At 40.7% G+C, this 24581-nt stretch overlaps 1 protein-coding gene across 1 annotated transcript; it reads right to left on the bottom strand.

The window, feature by feature from the left end:
- Positions 1-4838: 4838 nt before the first annotated feature.
- On the bottom strand, positions 4839-24304 carry LOC311189387 (uncharacterized protein). The gene is made up of 14 exons (XM_084261057.1): positions 23994-24304; positions 22500-22639; positions 21784-21873; positions 21093-21219; positions 20199-20293; positions 19549-19705; positions 18490-18619; positions 12364-12632; positions 9955-10100; positions 8955-9044; positions 7566-7692; positions 7036-7130; positions 6462-6618; positions 4839-5959 (listed from the first exon to the last, which is right to left on the bottom strand). The coding sequence occupies exons 1-14, from the start codon at positions 24193-24195 to the stop codon at positions 5823-5825; spliced, it is 1962 nt and encodes a 653-aa protein (XP_084117183.1). The 5' UTR covers positions 24196-24304; the 3' UTR covers positions 4839-5822.
- Between the last annotated feature and the right edge of the window lie 277 nt (positions 24305-24581).

Raw genomic sequence — 24581 nt, 5'->3', positions numbered from 1 at the left:
ATTGGTGGGCAGAGGTTCCTCCTCGTGCAGAGCTATTTTGCCCATACAAAAGGTTGCACATGGGACACACTCTATTGCCACTAACTTCCAGGAAACTCTGGTAGGTTCATTGACAGTTTATGAGCCTGTATTTGTAAGAGTGACCATGCTGGGAAGATACAGGGCCATGAGCAGAAGGCACGCTTCCCAGGGAACTGACCCCAGGAGACATGTAAGCGGTAGTTAAACTCTTTGGCCAAATACATAGAATTCCATTCTGTTGTGATGCTGCTTTCAATTCCATCTATAGAATACAGTTAACTCTTCAGTACAGTTCTGGGCAGTTTAAATTCCATTACAACATACTGGACCTTGTTTTAAATGAAATAATTGCCATATTGGGCAAAATTTCCCTCCAAAGTGCCACGTATCTTTATGATGACATTAGGTGATCTGACTTTCAGACCTATTTCATGCTATCACCATCTACCGATAGCCATGAAAAAAAAATACTCTGTAATTTTGAAAATTTATTCATGCATGGCCAACATTGTCCAGACAACATAGGAATGAAAGTGAACATCTGAGAGCTGTCCTGATTCTGCTGAAAGACTGGGGATTTACAGCTATGTTGTAGCTGTGCATACTTTGAGTGCTAAGTATCATTATGGAGAGCACTAGACATATGGCTTGCTAATACAAGCTGCTTTAGCACGTTTTTGTTCAAAGTTGGCCAAATTCCTCCTTTTTAAAAGGATTTCTTTAGAATTAGGTCATATCCAAAGCCAATTTTTAGTCTTTCAATATATGTTTCAATGTATACTTTAAGAGTTCTTGTCAAAATGTTTTTCAAGAAGAAAAGGGCTTTTTGACTCAATAGAAAATTTTATGTAAAATGTTCCATTTTTTTCCAAAAATATGATTTGGTATTTCAAGATTCAATAAAAGCCAGCAATGATATTACATACATGCACATTCTTTTAATTTCACCAGTAAGAAAATCAATTTCCTGACCATTTCTATTTTGAAGCATCATTTGCCTAATATTAATGGGTCATTATGACTTGTTGTACATGTGCTGTGGTTTAGCCCCAGCCAACAATCAAACTCCACACAGCAGCTTGCTCACTTTCTGCCCCAGGTGGGATGGGGGAGAGAATCGGAAGAGTGAAAGTGAGAGAACCCGTGGGTTCAGATAAAAACAGTTTGATTGGACACACACAAAAAAAGAAGATAAGAATGATAATATATAATAATAATATATACACAAGTGATGAACAGCATGATTTCTCTCCACCTGAAGTCAATGTTGCACAAGACCCCCAGCTGTTATGCAAGACCCCCTAAACTGCCCAGCCTCTTAGCCAACAGATGCAAGCAAAGCAAAACAAAGAATTCATTCACTGCTTCCCATTGGCAGGCAGGTGTTCAGACATCACCCCAAGGTCGATGTTGTATAAGACCCTCTGCTGCTGCACAAGGCCCCAAGCTGCCTCTCAACCCCTCAGCCCACCCCCCGGTTATAAATGGAGCATAACATCATATACTATGGACTATCCCTGTGGTCAGTTTGGGTCAGCTGCCCTGGCTGTGTCCTCTCCCAGCTTCTTTAGTGTACCTCACCTTCTCATTGTCAGGGCAGCATGAGAAGCTGAGACATCCTTGACTGCTTGGCAACAACTGAAAACATCAGTGTGTTATCAACATGGCTCTCATCCTAAATCCCAAACACAGCATTATACCAGCTGCCAAAAGAAAATTAACTCTACCTGGCCAAAACCAGGACAACATGATTGCAGGTAATGATCTGACCAAAAGTTGAAATATGCTTTACTCTAAATAACATATTATACATAAATAACAATTCCTTTGATTCCTCATAGCTTATTGATTTGTATATTCATCACTGAAATGCCTACTTCATTCAACTGCACAGTCAAGACAATTCCCAAGCCACTGCTGAAGACAAAAAAGCGCTCAGCAACACTGCAAGTAAAGATGCACTACGTAAAGAACAGTTTCTTTGTATTATTCACCACTCCCCTTCATGACCTCAGGTTTATATTCAACTGTGGGACGTGGACTGTGAAACAAGGATTAAGAGAGAGGGGCACTGAAGAATAATGTCCAGGCACTAGCTGGGGGGAATAAACAGATTGAATTCTCAATTGTTCCCAACTCTTTGGCTGTATTAATTTTTCTTTACTGTAAGCTGACTATGGAGGAATAAGATAGAAGGCAGGTGTTCTATATAGCAGGGGTATGGATACTCAGAGGTGATTTATTATATTTCAATTCTGGATAAACCTTCAAATTGAATTCTGCAGGTGTTTTAGCACACTTGTCTGTGGTATTACTAACATAATTTATGCCCATAAGCACATGTTGAACATTTTTGAACATAGTATGATTCTTTTCATTATAACAATCTTTCTTGTCATATTATCACTTTTTCCCCTCAAAAAAAGCCACTCAACAATTGTAGTGCTCTATTTTATGCAGGATATAGTAGTCAATATGTCTTGTCTTTGGAATATTTACAAATAGTAACAACAAAGCCTCCTAGGTAGTCAATATTTTCTCCATATTGTAAGCAAGAAAAATTAATTAAACTGTCCATACCATATACCAGCCTTAGCTGGTGAAAATTTTTCAATTGATACAAGGTCTATAAGATGGTATTACTGAATCATACATAGCTAACATGTTTTTAATGAGTTTTGTTTTGGTTTTATTAATGTAAGAAAGTCTTCAGGCAGTTACAGCAGTCTGATTGCTTTGACGTACTTTGCACAGGCTGCAAATGATTACACATCCACAATAAATAAAGCCTAGAAAATACTGTCCAACAAGAAGTCTGAGGACTGTGTCCACCTGTCCTGATGTTTCAGCTCTCGTTTTTTTACCCTGGAAGTCCGGGCAGATCAGTTCTCTGATAAATAATTGCTCAGGCAGCCCAGATCTGCTTCTTAGAAGCCATCAGAAAGTTGCTGAGCAGTACAGAGGGGCACAAGAATCCTCCCATAATTCCCGTCATGAGGTTCCAGCTGCAGCAGCCAACATGTACTGCAGAGAGAAGAAGCCAAATGCACCAAAACTCACACAAAACCAGCTCCTGTCATGAAACAGTTTCAGTCATTTGCTAAGAAAGATTCGCTGCGGAACCACATCACATCTGTCTCTTTGGAACCCTAAAAATAATACATGAGAATCATTTCAAAACCTGGGATAATCCAGGGCTGAAGTGTTTGCATAACTACTTTTCTGGTGGAAAGACATAAATAACACAGTGTCAGAAAATGGACTATCTGCCAAACACAAGGTCACATTCCAATTTTACATTCATTGCCAAAAAGCTAGGCTCACTCTAGCTGCAACTTTTTTACCTGCAAACAATATTAATCAGAATATCTTTCCAGATAACAGAAAGTCCCATTCATAAAGCCATGAAGTAGTCACCCCAGGAGGACAAGTAAAAAAGGAAGACAGCTGCATCTGTACAGAAATGTGTCCATTTCCCCCCACAGACTAAAAGACCATAACTTATAGCCTATCTACAACCAGTCAGCACTTCTGCCCCTTTCCAGGTGTGAGGCAGAGGGATGCTGGCCCTCTGCAATGCATGTGCAGTGCTGTGACCACCCTGTTCCCTCCAGACAGGGAGTTGCCTGGTCTGCTTTGGTGGAAGGACAGGGCTGAGTTGGGAAAAGTATCTGGAGAATGGGTGCGTGACCCAGCAAGCAGGAAGCCTGCAGCAAGAGCAGATACTAGGAGATGACTGAAGGATGAAGAAAATAACAGAGCCAAGCCTCTGAAGCAACAGAAAAATTTCCTCTTAGAGACCCAGAGGCACCAGGGGTGAGGTTGTGCAAGACATCTGGGACAATCTGACAGCTTACTGCCACCAAAAGTTGAGTGTTTCATGCTGCTTCAAAAAGCTGGGGTGTCAGACAAGCACAAGAGCTCATGCAAAGAAGGAGCAGACAACTACAGTCAGAAGAGGGAAGTAAGCCTAGCCTTTGGGGCAGCCACTAGCTCAAATTTCTCAGGAATATTGAGCCTGTGTGGAGCCTGCTGCAACACAAAATGCCATGAAATGTTGCTGGTCTGAGACAAAAAACAGTGAGGAGAAAGGAGATTTGATTAAAAGGTCTGTTATATTATTATTATTTTCACACTGAGAAGAAACTGAGTTTCCATATATTAAATATTTATTGTCCTTGTTTAGCTAAACTTAATTGTAGCCATAAGATGTTTACAAGCTTCTGAGTGATTATTGTGTGTCCACTGCAAAGAAAAGATCCAGGCAGGCTCACCTCTAAGCTTTGGAGAACTCAAGGTCCTTTCACAGTTAATTTAAAGAGATCTTGGTCAGAATTATTTGGGTGGAATAGGCCAGAGAAGAGCTTCCCCAAGAAATTTGAGGGAGCAATTGAGTTTGGCAGGGATGAGCTGAAGTCATCAGTAACTTACAGAGCCATTATAATTGCAGCTGCAATGTATCCACAGTCTCTGTAAACAGCATTTGATCCCTTCACATTTAGAAATAAATAATTACCCATCTAAAGCCTACATATAATCTCAGAAATTACATTTTACATGGGAAATGGAAGATCTGTATGAAATTGCTATTAAGTTCAGTAGTTTTAGATTAAATCAAAAGGAAGATTCACCTTTGTCTTGCTTTGGAAAAGCACAATTAGGGCAGGACATGAGGTTGATATTGTTCTTCTGGAAGGGAAATATTTTCTTTTTCTTTAATGGTGTTGGAAATTAATAAAAATCAAACCTTTAACTAGAAATTGTTCCATGGACTACAGATAAAACTTTATAAAAGCAAGAAAAAAAAAAGAGCTGTGTATCTTATAAAGGCACTGTTTTATTATAGCCAAGGTTTCCAGAGTGTACACCCATGAGCATTCACAGACTGAGAGCTCTGGACAAAGAAGTCCTTTAAGCAGAGTTGGGTAACATCAGTTGGGAAACTGAGATATCACAAATCAGAAAAGACTGATGACTGTGTCTGTAGAAAAACATGCAAAACAGTCTGGAATGACAACTTACTCAAAAAGAAATATAATTCATTGATTTCTGAATTATTTTTCTTTCTAAATGGAGGAATCATTCCAAAGAATTAATCTTCACAGAATAAAAGAACTTAGGTCCCCTCCAAGGCTTTTACTGCTGTTTCAGGGTGTTTGTGTGCAACCATTACATTACCTCCTAATGATCAAATCCAGTTTCATCCTTTTAACCAGCAGGAGAGTCTGAGCTCATCTCTCCAAGTCATGTTGCTATAATTTCTGTGAAAAATGTTGGTTTAGATGCCAGAAGCCCTTTCCCCCTGTCGAGTTGAAAGTTACACTACATCTCTCAGCTTACTCATCATTCACCATCTAATTAAGTGGGCTGAATCTTGGCCACATCACATTTAAAATGAGTCACATAAAGCATTTTCTAACACAGTTCTTTGAAGATTGCTATTAAGTTCAGTAGTGTTCGAACTTTAAGATGTTACAACTCAAATGTCAAATCATATCTAAAATACTCTTTATATTTACCTGAGACCTCACAATTTTATACTTTTCATGTCTAAGAAAAAAATTCTTGAGTTGAGCATGAAGTGGATGTAATGGAGATTAAACATTACCTCCCCTATTTTTTCTTCAAATGACCTGTTAAGATATTTCTCTAAGTGATTAAAAGAAAACATAAAGGTATCTGGTAATCCCAAATGCTGGGGTTGTAAGACATGGAAAGGGAGAGGGAAAACATCCAAATGTATGTGTGGCAAGCGTGCTCTCTTCTTTGGAGCATGTTTTGCTGTCGTGCTGCTCATCTGCTTATTTCCCAACCTTGCAGTACACATCGTATTTCATCTTTGCAGCCAGCTTTGTTCCTCCTAGGCAGTCTTCAAATTTTCGGTCCATTTCTTCATTCTGAGCTTTGGAGAAGAGGTCTCTCCAGTTCCCAACAACCCCTGTGTACAACAAGAAGTACCAGAAGCTGAAGGTGGCAGCAGCTGCTGAGAGAATACCTAGGCAACAATGGAGCAGAATCATTGCTCACGTGAGGTGAGATGGATTTGATTTATGCCCCTGAGAGGTCTGATTGCCTGGGAGAGGCAAAGTAGCAAAGATTAAAAATGAAGGATGCAGCCAGGCCGCAGGGAGCATTGCTGGTGGGCTGGCTGCATGCCCAGTATCAGCCACCACCTTAACACCTCATTTGAGTAAAGGGCTGCCACAGGGAAATAGAGTAACATGGAAGCAATGGCATAGGACCTTAAGCCTAGCACTCCGGTACATTTATCACAAGCAGTGCCCAAATCCTATCAAGAGTGGAAGCTTTTTTTACTGAGTGCCACAGGAGACAACTCACCCACACTTGTCCTTTCTATTCGGCCCAGTGAGTTCATGGCTAAGAGAGGAAATCCACCCAGAACTCCTTCTGGAGTTCTGCTTTAGAAGGCAGAGACTTACCCTTCCGGAAGAGGATGTCCCCAAACTTTCCATGTGTTTCCTTGGAGTTCTCTTTCATAGCTTGGAAACTGGTTTTCTTGGCAATTCTGTAAAAATCTTCTTCAGACAGGGAGAATCCAAAGAAGGCAGCAATCCCTTTCATTCCCAGTACCTGGTCCTGGCCAAAGGAACATTGCACAGAGGTGAAAACAAAAGACATCGTGGTTGTGGTATGGAGCCTGCACCTGGTGCAAAGCCCAGCAGAGGAGGCTGTCTGCCACAGTGTCACCAAAGAATTCTAAGAGCTCTAACAGAGAGAGAACCCACACATTGTGGCCTTAGCTTCAAGGCTTTTTCTTCTCTCCCAAAAGCAACTGTGCCTGGATCAGATATGACTCCTTCTATGAACAGGGAAGGCCATTCTCTTTCACAGAAGGTAGCCTTGCCCCATAGGCCTCCCCCAAACATAGAAAAGTAGCTCAGAGAGGCAAACCCTTCTAAAGGGGAAAACAGGCTTGACACAAGAGTTTGTTCTTCCTCTCAGCCATACATATCAGGAGGGGTGCACAAGGAAGAGCCGAATGAGATGCCACACCTCTTTGAGTTCCTCGTAGCTTATCATCATGATCCTCTCATCGTCGATGTATTTGTTCCATTCCACTAAGTGGTCAAAGTAGGATCCCCAGGCCACTGTAGACAAAGAAGAGCCAGAGTTGGGTAGAGTATTCCCCAAAACAGACTCTTACCAAATCAGAGGAGTCAGTCCAGATAGGTCTCTAAGTGTAGCCCCAGGATGATGAAGTGGTGACTGGCTCAATATGGCTCTTCTTTTGGCTGAGGTCAGTGCAGGATCCCCCAGCTATGGCCATTAAGTAGCACTGAACCACAAGCTGTGTTGCAGGAATGGAAAAGTCAGGCTAAAGCTTTCTCATGAGCTATCTATTCTGAGTTACAGACAATAGAAACTCTGATTTTCTGATACTCCCTGTTTCTCCTACAACAATAGGACCAATATGCCTGTCCTGGGAGTGCTTTGGTGAGGTTTGTGGGATAGGGTTCCCATGCACAGGGTCCTGTGTCTGCCCCCATGTAAGGATGAATTCCAGAGAACACAAGGCAAAGTACATTTCCCATTCATGAAGTGTGCAAAGTACTCATCCCAAGACGTGAATGATGGCAGCAGTGGCATGTTGTTATAGAAGTGGTAATAGGAGACAGCCGTGTCTTTGGGGTTCCGAACTAACACAAGGATCTGGAAGAAGAAAACACATAATTGCTTCTGATTTGGCTACTGACCGAAACACCATCTTCTCAACACATCACATAGAATCATAGAATCATTTAGATTGCAAAAGACCTTTAAAGTCATCAAATCCAACTGTAAACCTAACACTGTTAAGTCCACCACTAAACCATGTACCTAAGCACCACATCTACACATCTTTTAAATACCTCCAGGGATGGCAACTCAACAACTTTCCTGAGCAGCCTCTTCCAGTGCTTGACAACCCTTTTGGTATAGAATTTTTTCCTAATATCCAATCTAAACCTCTCCTGCTGCAACTTGAGGCCATTTCTTCCTGTTACCTGGGGAAAGAAACTGACACTCACCTCACTACAACCTCCCTTTAGGTCTCCTCTGAACCTCCTTTTATCCAGACCAAACAATACCAGCCACTCTTCATAAGACTTGCCCTCTAGATCCTACACAAGTTTCATTGCCCTTCTTTGGACATGCTCCATCACTTCCGTGTCTTTCTTGTAGTGAGGCCCAAAACTAAACATGGTATTCAAGATGCAGCCTCACCAGTGCTGAGTACTTCCCTAGTCCTGCTGACTATGTTATTTCTGACACAGGCCAGGATGCTGTTGGCCTTCTTGGCCACCTGGGCACACTGCTGGCTCATATTCCACTGGCCGTCAACCAACACCTCCATGTCCTTTTCCACCAGTCACTCTTCCCCAAGCTTGTACCATTGCACAGGGTTGTTGTGACCCAAATGCAGGAGGTGGCACTGAGCCTTGTTGAACCTCATATACTGAGATATTTACAATTGAGAGAAATGAGATCATGGGCTACTGAATAGGAGACCCACAAGCAGGCTGCCGGTACACCCTTGCTTCTCTCTGCAGCAATTCCCACTGAAGACTATCTTAGCTCCAACTTGTGGCTGGCTTTCCAAAGACACCCTGATCTTGGAAGCAAGTTAACTGTTTGCCTTGTTCAGTTTTCCAACACAATCCTGGAAGCATCTTTCTGAAGGAGAACTGAAGGGGCAGTGACACCCAGCAACAAGCCCATTGATGGTAACCTCTTGAGTCAACAAAACTGCTGCTGGGAGAGGATGTTTTTTCACAGCTTTAGCACACAGCATTCTGCCTCTTCAACCTTGGGTTTGTGCCTATGCATTGACCAGCCCAGGTGAAAGTGCAGAAAACACATCTCACACAGGCAGAGGCAAGGTAATTTGGGGTGGAAGCTCTTTTGCAGTCTGACGCAAAGAGAAGACTCACCTTAGCTTTACTTTGGAGAATGGATGGGGGCAGGAGATGAGGTGGAAGATGGGTTGATATAATTCTTCTGGAAGGCAGTCTCTTCATCCTCTTTAAAGCAAGTAGGAAGAATCACAGAATCACAAGATTGGAAAAGACCTTTAAGATCATCAAGTCCAAGCATTCCTGTCCTAAGCTAAACCATATCCCTAAGTACCTCATCAACCCTTTTTTAAACACATCCAGGGAAGGTGACTCAACCACCTCCCTGGGCAGCCTGTTCCAGGCCCTGACAACTCTTTCAGTAATATTTTTTTCCTAACTGTCCTGGTTTTTGGTCAGGAAACCACAACACTAACATCCAATCTAAACCTGCCCTGGCACAGCTTCATGCCATTTCCCCTTGTTCTATCTTCTGTCACCTGGCTGAAGAGACTATCGCACACCTCTCTACAACCTCTCTTCAGGTGGTTGCAGGTGGTGATAAGGTCTCCCCTTGGCTTCCTCTTCTCCAGACTAAACATCCCCAGCTCCCTCAGCCACTCCTCATAGGATTTGCCCTCCAGCCATATGAGGAATAGCTGAGGGAGCTGGGGATATGTGACAGGACAAGAAGTATCTTATTCGGTGCCATGTGCCTTTTCAGGAATTGTGAGTTAATAAGAAAAGGCAAGACCAGAGAAAGCTATTGCCCCTTGGAAAACCTGCAGGGGTACACTTGTGCTGTAGGCTTCTGCTAGCCAGAGAGCACCATTTCATATGAGACAGACATGAGGACACGGCACCCAAGAGAAAGGTCTTACCCACTGAGTCCAGGGCTGGAGCTCCCTGTGGCTCCTCAGCATTGTCTGTGCTTGAAGGCCCTTATGTCAGGACACCAAGGGCAAAGCACATGCTACCTGTGCACACCATAGCTATTGTTAAGTCTCTAAAGTCTCCATTACCTGTGAGATCAGCCATTGTCTTGCAGCTATTATTACCTATAAGAAGAGCAATGCTAATATTTTCAGTTCCTACCAACCTCATATATCCCAGGATCTCCAAATTCTAGACGGGGAAATGTCTCTAGCTTCTTTTCAGCATTTATTCTCTCTTTCATTTCTTCTTCTGTATATTTGGCATCTGTTGACTCCAGCTCTTTTAATATGTGGTCAAGCCAGTTGGTTCCTGAAAGGATAGAGATACCAGTATATTGTACCCAAGTCTGTCAAGAAATGAGTGTGCTGGTTTTGACTGGGACAGAGATAATTTTCATCATAGTAGCTGGCATGGAGTTGTGGTTTGGACTGGTGATGAAAACAGAGTTGATAATACAGGGATCTTTTAATTACTGTTGAGCAGTGATTACAGATTCAAGGCCTTTTCTGCTTGTCACATCTCCCTGACATCAAATAGGCTGAGGGTACACAAGAAGCTGGGAGGGGACACAGCCAGGACAGCTGACCCCAACAGACCAAAGGAATATATGACACCATACATTTTTGTGCTCAGCAGTAAAAGGTGGAGGAAGAAGGAGGAAGAAGAAAGAGCATGATGTTCAGAGTGATGGCACTTGTCTTCCCAAGTAACTGTTACGCATGATGGAGCCCTGCTTTCCTGGGGATGGCTGAACATCTGTCTGCCAATGGGAAGTGGTGACTGCCTTTATTATTTTTCTTTGCTTGCACACATGGCTTTTGCTTTACCTAACTGTCTTTATCTCAACCCATGAGTGTTTCTCTCCCCCATTCAGGCTTAGCTGCTGGCTGGGGTTGAACCACAACAGTTGGAAATTATCCTTAAGGGCATCCCAAAATCTATCAGGGACAGAGTTTTCAGCCAGATGTTGTGGAATGCTACCCTGCTTGCCCCAGAAGCACATCCCATCAGCAGAAACAGAAGCAGATCTCTATTGTTTATTTCCAACTCTGGCACATTTTGGTCACCTCAGACTAGTCATTGTGGAAATTACTCAAGATGCAGTGGTGGTCCCACCACAGGGCCAACTGAATCATCCCTTGGCTGTTTCTGCTCTCCTTCCATTGCTGTCTTTTGGAACACCCTTTTCCCTCCTCCCAACCAGCTTCAGTTTACGGTCTCTTCATGATCAGCACAGTTTGGCCTCATTCCCAACCCCCAGCTAGACTTCCATAAATGGCAGCAGAAGGGGTCATCAACCAAATCACCAGACCGTCAGGTTCCTGCCACCATCTGCACCAAGCTTAGCTTAGTGAGTTCACCACTCGAATATTGTGTGCTGTTCTGCATTGAAGCACAAGTGATCTTGAGAATCTGAAGAGAGTCCTGCTGAACCTCGTGAAATCACTGGATGCTGGAGCAAATGAAATGCATAGAAAGGCTTGGTTTGCTCAGGCTGGAGAGGAAAAAAAAAATAAAGCGGTGGGAATCTCACTTCCACTGCTGGAGGTTATGATGAAGACAGAGCCAAATCTTTGGAAAATTGCCCCAGAAATTAAAAAAGGGGCATAATACAAACCACAACAAGGGGATGTCTGACTGAATAGAAATGAAAAAGCAAACAAACCAACCAAAAAACCAAACCTGGAAAAAACACTAGTGGGAAAATTTTGCAATAGATTTCAATTGGAAGGTTGTACTGTGTCTGGCTGTGATGAAGATAATCTTCCCCATAGCATCCCTCATAGTGCCCTGCTCTGTGTTGATAACACACCAGTGTTTTGGCTATTGCTGAGCGGCACTGCCACAGCACCAATTTTGTCTCTCCAACATCCCACTCCAGAAGTAGGCTGGGTGTGGACAAGTTCTTGAGAGGAAGCACAGCCAGAAGAGCTGACTCAAAGTTGACCAAAAGGATATTTCATACCACAGGATGTCTGCTCACCAAGAAAAGCTAAGAGAAAAGAGGAGGAACAGGGCATCTGCTATTAAAATTGTCTTTCAGAGCAACTGCTATGCCTACTGAAGTCCAGCTTTCTGGGAAGTGGCTGAACATTCCCTGCTGATGGGAGGCAGAGAATAAATGTTTTGTTTTCCTTTGCTTTATTAAAAGCACTGTGGCTTTTGCTTTATTAAACTGCCTTTATTTTGATCCACAAGGGTTTTTTTCATTCTTATTTTCTCCTTCCTATCCTGCTGAGGAGTGGATTGAGCAGTTTGGTGGACACTTGGCATTCAGCCAAGGTCAACCCACCACATTGGTGAACCTCCACCCTCAAAGTTTTAAAACTCTTCTTGACCAAACCTTTAGCAACCAAACCTAACATTGAAGGTTAAGGTCTTTCCCCTGCTTTGAGCAGGGGGTTATATTATTTGATCTCCAGACGTCCCTTACAACTTAAATTTGTTATCCTATGAAGCCTGGTGTCACCACAAGTTTTTCTCAGGTAATTATTGCCATGTTAAATGATGACACAAACTTCCGGATTGCAACATCGTGTACTTGCCTAATTATTAAGAAAACACCACTCACCTGTTTTAGGATAGCCTGCTAGAATCACATCATCGCTCCTGGCTTCAAAGGATTTCAGAGCTTCCAAAGTTTCTGGGCTGCTAAGTGTAACAGGGTATAAAATACCTCTGTAGGAAAACAGCATGTCTTCTGGAGGAATCTTTTCACTCTGTGAAAAAGTATTTTCCACTATTTCAATTACTCTTTCTCTATTTCTGCTCATGTTTGTAACCCTGTGGATCTCTTTCCAAGCACAGAGATACAGGCTGTCTTCCCACAGTGCAGGAAAACTTTATGCAACACACTACCAAATGAGACAGGCATTCACTCAGGTATGAAGGTAAAAGTTACTGATTAACTCTGTATTCTGGTAACTCCTTTCGAAACTACGGGATTGGAGACTGACAAGAGAGACAGAGTCTCTGCCGCTGCTGATACTGGGAACAGGAATCTACTGGGGCAACAACTAATGATGTTCAAACTGTTAAATGAAACCAAAGAAAGACCAGGAAAGGATATTTTTTTAACTGGCAAGCAATGCAGTGCAATTTGCAAACCAATCAACATGTAGTGAAGGTGTGGTCAGTAGATCTCATCCTAGCTTGCTATTAAGTCCACAAATGGCTACACATCCAAGGGTGCAACTTCTTTGCCAATGGTGGCTCTACCCTGCAGTCAGTCTCTGTAATGTCATTGCTTCAGGCAATATCTCCAGAGCTAAGGACAAGTACCAACTAAGCCATACTTCTTATGATTAAATACAAACATTTGACACTTTCACTTCACCAAATCCTACAGGAGAGTAAATAATACTTATGTTCTGCATTACCATGAATCAAAGCCTAGCTATATGACTTCAGTTCTGTTTCTCTCTACATGTCCATAATTTAATCTTCAGGTGAAATTGTTCTTGGTGGGGAAGTTGTTGGTATTCTGGATGATGCCTTTTTAGAAGATAAGGAGTACTGAGATGGAGAAATAGGTATGTCCACAGAGCATTCCAACAGAGACATGCAATATAGGAAGGCTGAATAACCCTGAATCTTTCTCTCTTTCGTTCACATCCTTGAATATAATATGAGTCTTGTTCACTACTCATATATCAAACACACTGCTGTGTATCACACCCTCATCTGTTTTGTTGTAAATGGATGTTAGACACTTAGTAAACCTATACACAAGCTTAATTAAGCAAGAGGAGGTGTCAAATCCAAAGCACAACTTTAAGACCTTCAAGATTGCTTACATTTAAAATTATTTTTCTGGTCTCCCAAAATGCAGAACCATCAAACAAGACCATTTTATTGGAAATATATTTTCTCTAGCAGTGCTATTTTATTTATTAAAAACTGGAAACACCATTCGTATCTTATGCCTTCTACCAGCTTTGTTATTTCCTGTCCATGTGTTTTACTCTGAGTTGCAAAGTGAAATCTCCTCCTGTTTGCTCATAACAAAGAGTCAGATCATCAAGAAAATAACAGATTTCCTCCTGCCTCTAGAGCCAGCTGCCTGAATCCCGAGGGAGCCAGATCACTATAACACCTTGACATGAAAGCTAACTGCTATCTCCTGACACTGGTGCCTCTAGTTCCTTTAACCCTTGGACCCTGATCTTTGCTCATGAGTCGACCCTGGATGCTGTCACAGACACCTGGCAGGCAGGTCAGGAGCCACAGAGGTGAGGGCTCAGAGCAGCCCAGTCTATATGGAGAGGATCGGGAGAACCTGGAGTACTGAGGGTGTTGGGACTCCCAGTCCCAGTGCTGTCTGCCCAGCAGCCCAGTGCCTCGGAGTAAGCAGCTGTCCCCACAGGGAGACTGTGTGACTGTGGTGCAGCTCACATCATCCCCCAGGAAAAGTCTGAGTTGTACAATTCATCTACATCAAAATCTGCCTTCGATGGAATTGCAGTTGGCAGGAGCATTTGCAGTACAACACAAAGAGAATATTTCCCATAGCTCTGTTTTGGAAAATGGATTGGGGAAAGGATGTGAGGTGGGATATGGTGAAGTATAATTCTTCTGGTTTCTTCATGGTCTTTAAAGCAAATAGAAATACAATGCAAACATCCTCATAGGTAGAAATATATAGTTTCAGGAATTATAGGTAACAGACAAGTCTAGATCAGAAAGAAAGATACTTTTTGACAATTGGTAAGGATCTAGCAGTGATAAAGTTTGAAAATCGCTGCTATTGTTCAGTCAACTATGTCTTACCTTGAAAAGAGATTTCCAAGGTTTTGATTCTCACAATCACTGCCTTCACCTCCTCTTACTTTTTACCCCCTCAAAATGTTACTCATTGACCAAGTCTCCTCGCCTACGTTCACTTTATGACATGGCAGCTTGCCTTTTATGTTTTCCCCTCTACCATCTCCTTACCCCACAGCATACAAGGGCCCACAGAGTGTCTCGAAAAGAGCAAAAGCACGTGAGGTGTTGCTGCTCTGGATAGCTCTGTCTTTTGGCCAAGGATTGTAAGGGCAGAAAGGGACTGAACCCTTAGCCCTGGTGTGATACAACAGAGGGTTAACTTCCGAAACCGGTCATGGTCTGGTTCTCCATCAGATCAGCAAGGGTATGTCTACTGTTTAGTTTAGGTGTTTCCCCGATTAGTTTTAATCCAATCAGTTCAATAGAGTAGGGATGATGTAATAGCATTACTTGAGGAATTACCCACAGCACTTGTGTTTGGCTTGTGAGCAGTGTAGGACCCAGCCTTCCCAGAGGTTTGTCCCAGATTCAGTAACAACTACCTATGTAATCTCTCATCAAAAGATACTGTAAGGGTAAATTTTTTTTGTAGATCAACAATTTCTCCTTCTTTAGTAAATGTGCTACTCTTATTTACTTTTCAATGCCCAGTGTGCCTGGGAGGCCTCACTGCAAGTGAATGCTCTTCTACAGTATCAGTGCCTGAAAACCCAAGAGCTGCCATGAACTTGCAATAGGAGTCAGGCAGTGAGAGCACAGAATGTAACTCAAAAACCTGGTGTGGATCTAAATTGGGGAAAAAATATTACATGAGGAAGTCAGTCTTGGTAGAGTTTTACCTGTTTCATAAACTGTAGTGTTCAAAGACAATTTCAATAATGCAAGAAGAATTAGCACAGACAGGATCAGTAAGCACATGGAAAGCTTGTCTGCCATATTCCAATATGACTACAAGTATAGATCTAGAAAGGAGTTAAGGTGACTTTCTAGTCCTCCCCCTGTCCTGCTAATGTATCAAGGATGCATATCTTCTCCCTGTCAGATGCTTCCTTAAATTGGTCTGCAGCCTCCCTAAGCAACATTCTGCAGTTTAGCCTGACCTGCAGCCACAAGCTGTAAGAATTATTATTGCCCGTGCCTTGGGTATGATCCTCCTGTTACTGTAGACCAGAGTAAGATCTTTCATTTTCCCCCAGCACTCTCACCATGTTAGTCCTTGCCGAGTGTGATTCCTCATGTCTGCTTGACTGGTTTGCTCCCATCATCCCTTTGGTTTCTCTTTCCTAAATGTAGCCTTTTACAATTACCTTTACTGAACTTTGTGTTTGCCATCCTTCTCAATTTGTTTTGGTGTTTTGAATTGTTCGCCCAGGTTCCCAGTACTTTCAGTCCTCTGTCCTGGTCCCCAGACTTCAGTCAATTGTATGATACAGATATTAATCTGTCCACTAGTGTTAAGGATTATATTGAATATGAACAGGACTCACCACTAAAAGATATTGCTTTAATTGTCCTTCCAATTTTGATGTCATCCAGTATATACAGTTTGACCACAAGCATGCTATTGCAAACAACTTCATAACAGCCACGTAAATAAGTGGGTATTCCTGCAAGTGTTGCTGCTGATGGCCCTGCTTCCAGATGCCTTTTGTCACTGTTGTATGAATTTCTAGGCTCACAAATCTACTTTCAGTACTTTCATTTCTATAACCACATTTTTAATTTTCCATCTCCACATATGAAGCCATAAATTTGTTGATCTAGATTGTGTTTCTTTTGTTGTATCATTTCAGAACCTCTCTGATGCTGTCCTATACTGTATCTTCTGTCAGTGCCTTATTCAAGATGTAAGTTATATTTTAAAGGACTGCAAACTTTGACATGGTTTATACTTACCACCTTATTATCCTCAAAATGTTTCATGGTTGGTTGCTTATTCATTTTTGCTAGGAAATTTCCAAGTATCAAGTTAATGTGACTGCTCCAATGTGATTCTTCTTTCTCACATTTTTAAACACAGCTATTACATATTACCTCCTCCAGGCATTTGATATCTTTCTGGCTTCTTATAGGTAATTTCTAGTTGTTCAAAGATGGCTTGTGTCAGGACTTTTGAATCCATTTTTTCATAAATATTTTATGTATTATTTCTAACATTCCTATTTGCTTTCAAAACTCAGTTTCTACATGTACAGGCAGAATTAACCAGCTATAAGAATAATTAAGCCAAAAGCCACTGAATACTTTATTCTTTTCTAGCGTATCTTTTATTTTTAATTCTTATCTGCTCAAGTGACAGGTCTATAAATTGGGGGAGGTGGTCAGGTTTTAATTCAACTAAAGAACCTTATTTTGCTGGAGAACAGGTGGCTGAAGTGCAGTTGGTCCCTGGGCAGGTCTGAAATACCGTGTCTGCAGTGCTGAACACCAGTCCTGGTACGAAAGGGCTGATTAATGTTTTGTACCGTCGCCTTTGCAATCCGATTTTCTTGGTAGAACCAGTTTCAGTGAAATTTGGCATCTTGAAGTTCCAGAGAATTTCCAGTTATGGAAATTAATCTATTTAAGTATGAATTTAACTTAAATCTTAACTGTAGACACATATGTGAATCAAGAATGAACAGAAGGAATGCTGCCTGTAGTTTTATTGTAAGAGTACATCATCTTCTGTACTCACGACATTTTATTTTCCTGTTTTATGTCTGAAGTGTAGAAAACATAAAAGCATGTTTTAGAAGTGGTGCATAGGCATATAGATTAAGGACTCCCTTCAAACACAAGAAAAATATATTAACTTAGTAATTTTGCTTTTTACTAACCTTTGTACAGGTAGAAACAATTTTCAGGGGAGCAAGTGCAAATATACATGATATTAAAAGGAAAATTGTTTGGGATTTTTGTGACATAAAAAGAGAATTATTCCTGGTTATACATAACTCAGCACTTCTCAGGCCACAACCGGAGTAATATGTGCAGTTCTGTTCACCACAATTCACAAAGGGCACAGGTAGACTGGAGGGAGCCCAAAGAAGGGCCACAAAGATAAGGAGGCTGAGGGGGGAACTCATCACAGTGTTCCAGTACTTAAAGGGTAGCTACAAAGAGGATGGAGACTTTCTGTTTACATGGAGCCACATGGAGAAGACAAGGGATACAGTTGCACCAAGAGAGATTTTATCTAAATACAAGAAAAATTCTTCACAGTGAGAACAACTATTAACTGGAATTATTCATCTCTAGGGATGTGGTGGAATCCTCATCACTGGAGGTTTTCAAGATGCAGTAATCTCATTTTGGCCCCTTTACTGATGAAAGCTTGGACCAGATGAACTTTCAAGGTCCCTTCCAAGCTGGGCTGTTCTCTGATTCTATAAAAGCAGTGCCTCTGAGTAGTTTTTTCCTATTAACACCAGTCCGTAATCTGAAATCATTCTTGAAATTCCCATTCCCCTTCATTCTCCTCCCTCTGGCTTTGATTCAGGTTGTGCTGAAGTCATGAGAAAAATACCATTTGTTATTAATGAATATTTTTGCTTGTCATCTTTTCTGTGACATTGCCTGATTTGAAACCTTTGGGCAGAGAGGTGGGGTGGGGAAGGAATCTACATATTAAACAACTCTAAGTACCCTAGAAAGACCTGAGTTTGTCTAGAAAGAGAAAAGGGATGACAGCTACTGAAACAGGGCTGTTAAGTTTATGTGAATATGGCCAGCTGCCATCTTATTGAGCATAGCCCAAGCAAGCCAAAGATCTTACCTTTAAAACAAAAGGTCCTTATTCAGCATTGTCACTGTAAAGGCTGCTGCAGTGTGATTATTACAGTAACACTAAAGTACTTGGATCATTTGATCTAGTTTTCTAGTATATAGCATTCAGATGATCTGAGAGTGCATAGGGAAGCTCTTGCTCAAACCACATGTCATTACTCTTCAGGCTTTACAGTACATGTCATACTTTAACTTTGTTCCCAGAATAGTCCCTCCTACACGTTCTTCATATGCTTTGTCCATTTTCTTATTCTGATCTTCATTGAAAAGATTCTTCCAGTCACTTACATCACCTTCAAAGAAGCAAAGAAACTCTTGAAAAACAAGATTTTTATTTTTTTTTATTTTATAGATCTGTCCACTGTACCTTAAATGGAGTCAGTCCATTTTTCAAGATAAAACTTCACTCATTTTTTACACCAAAATAATTTTGTGAAGTCAATGGAGGTACAGATCTGTGAAACTGCTATAATGCAAAAGAATGTACTCCTCTTCAGGTGACTGTGTCCAAAAAAGCAGCTTGAAGTCCTGTTTCCCTACAGCTCCCTACTCCAATCAGTTATCACTGACAAGGTAGAAGATCGTAAAAGCTTGATTAAGAATCATCTGGAAGGAAGCAGAGCTGGATTTCTACTCCCTTGGCAGCTCAGATTTTTATCCAGTGAATTCTTTAACGCAAAACACAGAAATAGATTCTAACAGCATGGTTGGCCCTCTTAAATCTACATCCCCTATGCTACAGTGCAAAAGTAGTTCCCCTCTGTTTCTCCTTCTCTGTGTCCCTGACTCTTGCATACTTGGCTTACTTTTAACTTGTGAGTGCTGGCATTGGCCCTTTCAGAACATCCTACACTCTCCAAAAAAGTGTCATCATGCCACTCAGGCTGAGTTTGGCCCAGTTTTGCCTGCTTAGGTCAACCTGTAATTGCTGAAGAATCAGTGATCTTGGCACAGAGATAGAAAGGAGTTCAGACTCGAGACAGTTCCTCCTTCCTGCCAGGCATCTGTGGACCTCTAACATGTGCTCTATGCGGTTGCTTCTCCTGTTCTGGCTGCAGCCTGCTGCCAGAGCCTTGCTGGGTCTTTTCCTCACCAGTCCTCCTTGACTAGTCTTCTCAAGTGTAGCAGTGATTGATACTGTCATGCTAATATGCAAAGGATGGGTGGCTCAGGTTCTTGAGAGCATACAATTTCTACCTCTTGACCTCTTAGAGCTTCTTACCTTTGCGGAAGAAGATGTTGCCAAATGCTCCATGGGTCTTCTGCGAGTTCTTCTTCATTGACTGGAAGCTGCTCCTGTCTACCACACCCTGAATCTCTTTTTCAGTCAGGGGAATCCCAAAGAAAGTAGCTATGTTTTTCACAGCCAGGGCTGGATTCTGAAAAGAGGAATGTATCACACCACATGGCATTTGAACAAATTACACTGCTTCCTGAGGTGTTTGCGCACCCCTACATCTCTCTGCTGGCTGCACATACAGAATATTCATAGAGCTAAGTAAGACTGGAGTGGTACATACCTCCACAATTATTTCAAAAGGGATATGAGTTGTCTTCATATAGATCACAAAAGATAGTACCTGATTTACAGTTGAGCAAAATCTGCACATATAATAATTAACCTTAAAAACTCCTGGAGATATTTATTTACAGGTCTTACATCACAGCTAAAATAAAAACAACAATCATATTCATAAACAAAATTTGTAAAAGGCTTTTAAGTTTGAACTTCACCTTTCCTGCCCTTAAAGCAAGAATATATCTCATACAATATCACACTGTTTGAATACACTACAGGAGTATAACGGTTAATTGGGTTAGGAAAAAGTGGTCTCTGAAGTATAAAGTATTTGTAAATATTGCTATCCTTACCTCTTTTATCTCTTCGTAAGTTATTGGCATGACATTTTCATCAGCAGCATATTTGTTCCATTTAGAAAGGTATTCAAAATAGCATCCCCAGGGCACTAAATAAAATGAAAGAATCCTAAGATGAAGCATAAATGAAGATAAGACAAGCTCCTATGAAATAAACCAACTCTTACTCCTTAAATTCATTCCTCAGCCATACCTATTATTAATCATGCATTTGCCAGAATTTACACCCTTCTGTGGGAATTACAGGGTTTTGCTCCAGGCTGTTCTGGCACATGCACACATCTTAGACATGTGATGCAATTTATAAATCAGCACAGTATATACTTGCTAGTATTTTGAGACAGATGTGAGTCCACCAAAGAGCTATCAGTACTCAAACCATTTAATCCAGATTAAAAACTCATCTAACCCTCCCTTCTACTGGCCATGTGATATGCCAAACTGAAGAGTTTATGCAAGTTTCAACTAGTGCGATTATTTTCTTTCTTTTTTAATGCACTAGACCTAGTCCAAATAATTCCTTTGGTCTAATTTGGCATCTAGGCATTCAGACATCTGTGTGGGCACAAGATGATGGACACTGGAGAGGAGAGGTGAAGATAGCAATATATTGCAAGATAGCAATAAGGAGGAACCGCTCCTTTCAGAGAAAACCACAGTGTGTGCAAGCTAGAACAGGTGGTGGAAGTGCAGTTTTGAAAAGGATTTATTCTCAAAGAGTAAGACAAGTACTGAAAACTTTAGTTCAAATTTATAACTTTCTGTCTTTAGTCTCTGCTTTTATACTGTAACCCAAAATATCCTATAGAAGCTGATGTACAAAGTGCAAGGTTTTTAGACAAAGTCAAAGCGTTTAATAATCAACACAGACAGAAGAATATACCGTACTTTTCTTATTCATGAATGCTACAAAGAAATCATCCCAGGTATCATAGGAGGGAAGAGGAGACATGACATTGGAAAAGTGGTAAAAAGATGTAGCTACATCTTTTGGATTGCGAAGCAGCAACAATATCTAGAAAAAAATGAAAATATTTCATTTGTAGACAAAGACGTAACAAATTATAGCATAATGAAAATGGTAATATATCTTATAATTGCAGTTTGGGAAATTTCTAGTATCTTGTTTACTATTTGCAGAAGTAGCAATTTCATTCTAAGTTCAGAAGTTGGAAGATTTCACTTTGCTTCAGTACCTTGTGAAGATGATTGCCTGTAATTAATAAAATATCTTTTACAGATTAACCAAATAAGCATGCAGAATCTAAGTATATTTTGCTCAATACAAGCATCATTCATCATTAGATAGTAGCGAACTACCACAAAAATACAAATTCTTTCTGAAACATGACACACCGAAGCCCTAATTTGTGACAACCCCATAAGAAATTGTGTCAACATGCATCTTACTGCTGATGAACTGAGATTAAATGAGATGAATGGCAGCACTTAAACAGGCCTGAAGAAATAGCCAGGCTAAAAACTCAAGTATGATTCTGAAAATTGGCAGAAAAATACTAAACACTCTTAAAATTATCTGCAGGTGTGTTTGTTTTCAGACACTAAAATCAGCACTCACCTTAGTTTTATTTTTGAAGACAGACCTGGGAAGATTTTCAGGAAGGAGATGAGTGCATATAATTCTTGGAGAAGGTAATCTATTCATTCGCTTCAATAATTGAAAGGAGAAGAGTGGACAGTTAGAACAAGTATTCTTTCCATCAGCCTATGATAAAATATTGCCTTGTTCCACTTATCAACAGTTGCTGGCTGATAGGAATACTTAACAAGTGTTATCCTGGGATTTGAGTGGACTGCTCTGAATAGCTCTAATCTTCAAAAGCCCCTCTGAATGAGCAATTGGAAAAATATTATCCATTGCTAGTTCTCTTCAGTGGTAATTTAATATGTTCTGATTGACAAGGGATCATATCTAAAGGTAAGATGCAGACTCTGACTTGGGGTATGTGAAAGCTGAAGGATCTCGAGGAGAGACAGAGAAGGACTGAAGAGGAAGAGCTGGTAAAAGAGTATTTTGGTACTTGACATTCACTAAATATGCTATGTTGAATTTCTTCAGTCCTTGCTTATTCAATAAGTATGTGCTACTCTCAAGCCCTCTTAGTGTCCATTTATCCCTCAGCATTTGGCAATGCAGATGAGATCCATCCTGACCAGATGCCACAACCAGAGAAGCGGGAGAGCTCTGATGAAACAATGGAATATATCACCCACCATATATTCAGCACTTGAAGCACAAACATCTGACAGCTTTCATATGTATTCTGTGCCCACCTCATATTTCCCAGTATCTCCGACTTCAAGGTAGGGGAATTCTTCTAGTTCTTCATCATTCATGCTGCCTGCTTTATTCTGTGTTTTCTTTTCAAATATGGCTACCAGATCATTTAAGATTTGACCTACCCAGTTTGTGCCTGAAAGGGGAAAAATACAGAATTGTTTGTAAAACCTCTGGAGTAAACAGAAATGAATTTGCCAGGGAAGATGAGAGGAAGGTAGTACCACCAGGTGAGTTGCCTGGTCTCCTTTCATGTGATACAATCACAGCTGACTATTCAGAGTCGTCTCTCATGGTACGACATTTGCTCTTTCTCCAACATTGTAAATTAACTTGGATATTGTAAATTAACTAACAAAGGAGATGAACCAGTAAGATTCAAATAAGAAAACATGCATTCATTAAATATATATGCATTTGTTTTTTGGGTTTTTTTACTGGGACAAATATAAGGGACATTGGGGTGGCAAACCTGCCTGTCAAAATCTGGTATATTATCTATGTTTCCTGACGTGCTGCACAGGATTATCTTGGGAGGAAAGATGGATCACGGAACTTCAACACAGAACTAGATCTGAAAATCATGCTGTATGTGCTCATTTTCTTTACCAATAAGCAAAAATTCTCTGAAGTGACATTCCCCACACACATTTATTATATTTTTATTCAAAGCATAAAAAAGAGCCTGTAGAGAGCTCCCATCTCTAGTTTATCATTTACTGACTTCTGGACACTGGGTTCCTACAGTTAACACTGGGTTCCTGGTGCATAACATTTCTTCAAAAAGAAAGCAAAAACTTCATAATTCCATCAACATTGACTATCTGCTGTGGGATGGTGTGAATCCAATTGCTGGAGGATAGAAACAGGTACATTAAAAAGGATATGAGATGCATCTACTCCAAACCTATAGCTCTGATAGGGTGCTTTCAGGCTGAAGGAGGAAAGATGCCATGTAAACGCATAAAATGAGCAAGGATCTCCCCCTGATTTCCCAATAAGCAAAGATCAGTGTGATCAAGTGTTACAAAAATAATTTTTTATAGCTATGGATTTCAGATATTCTTGACATCTATTTGAAAGAAAGAGTATGCAGCATGGCATGTGAAGGCACCAAAAGCTCCATTTTGTATAGAAATACAAAGCTGTTAATTTTAAAAATAAAAAATGTGAGAGGAGATCCTGCAATATCAGGAGATACATTTTTTTAACTCTGCTTTTTAATCCATGCATTTTAATTCTAAATTGTGCATTTAACTGCATAACTATAAAAAGTAAAGACAACAAAAACCTATATATGCTAAAAAAAAATCAGATGTCTTTTTCTTAGTATTTTAAAAACTTCCCTTCATCATTAACTTGGTTGTGTTTAAGAACAAAATTTTCTTCACAAAATTTTGTGAAAAGTTATATATCATATAATATATATTTAGTGCAAACCTACTTATCTGTCATTACACAACTTTATGAAGAAAACAAACTATATTCACCAGATTTAGGGTATCCTGCCAAAATGATATCATCACTTCTGACTTCGAAGGACTCCATAGCTCTGAATACTTCAGGACTGCAAAATGAAGCAGGGTAGAGAATCCCCTTGTAAGAAAAGAGCAGTTTGTCACGATCCATCATGTCAGCAGCAACCATTGCCTTCTCTATGACATCAGCAAATTTCTTCCTGGATGTCTCCATTCTTCTCTCTCTCTCTCTCTCACACACAGGCTCCGTCAGCGTGAGATGCAATGCAGAAAGTGAGCTCCACAGATTACCTTTAAATAGGGGGCTGTGTTGTGGGGTTTTTTTTGACCCTGTGAGCAATAATTTACTACTCTTTCTGAAACTGTGAATAAATATGCAACTCCAGTCAAAGACCTTAAGTAATTTGAACCTTTTGAAATCAGCAGAAGCTGAACATAAGCAAACAAGAAAAACAAGGAAAAAAAATTGCATTCTAGGTTAAAGGGATTGACTAACTTCAAAATATCATGCCAAAAAGCGTGTAATTGCAGCACAGAGTTCATAAATGCAATATATCAAAATAGGACAACGTGACACGCAGGCTGGGGTTTAAATGGTGT

The sequence above is a fragment of the Gallinula chloropus genome (assembly GCF_964237585.1).
Source record: "Gallinula chloropus genome assembly, chromosome: 3".
NCBI lineage: Eukaryota > Metazoa > Chordata > Aves > Gruiformes > Rallidae > Gallinula > Gallinula chloropus.
The sequence above is the reverse complement of the archived record's forward strand: the minus strand, read 5'-3'. Positions and strand labels throughout refer to the sequence as shown.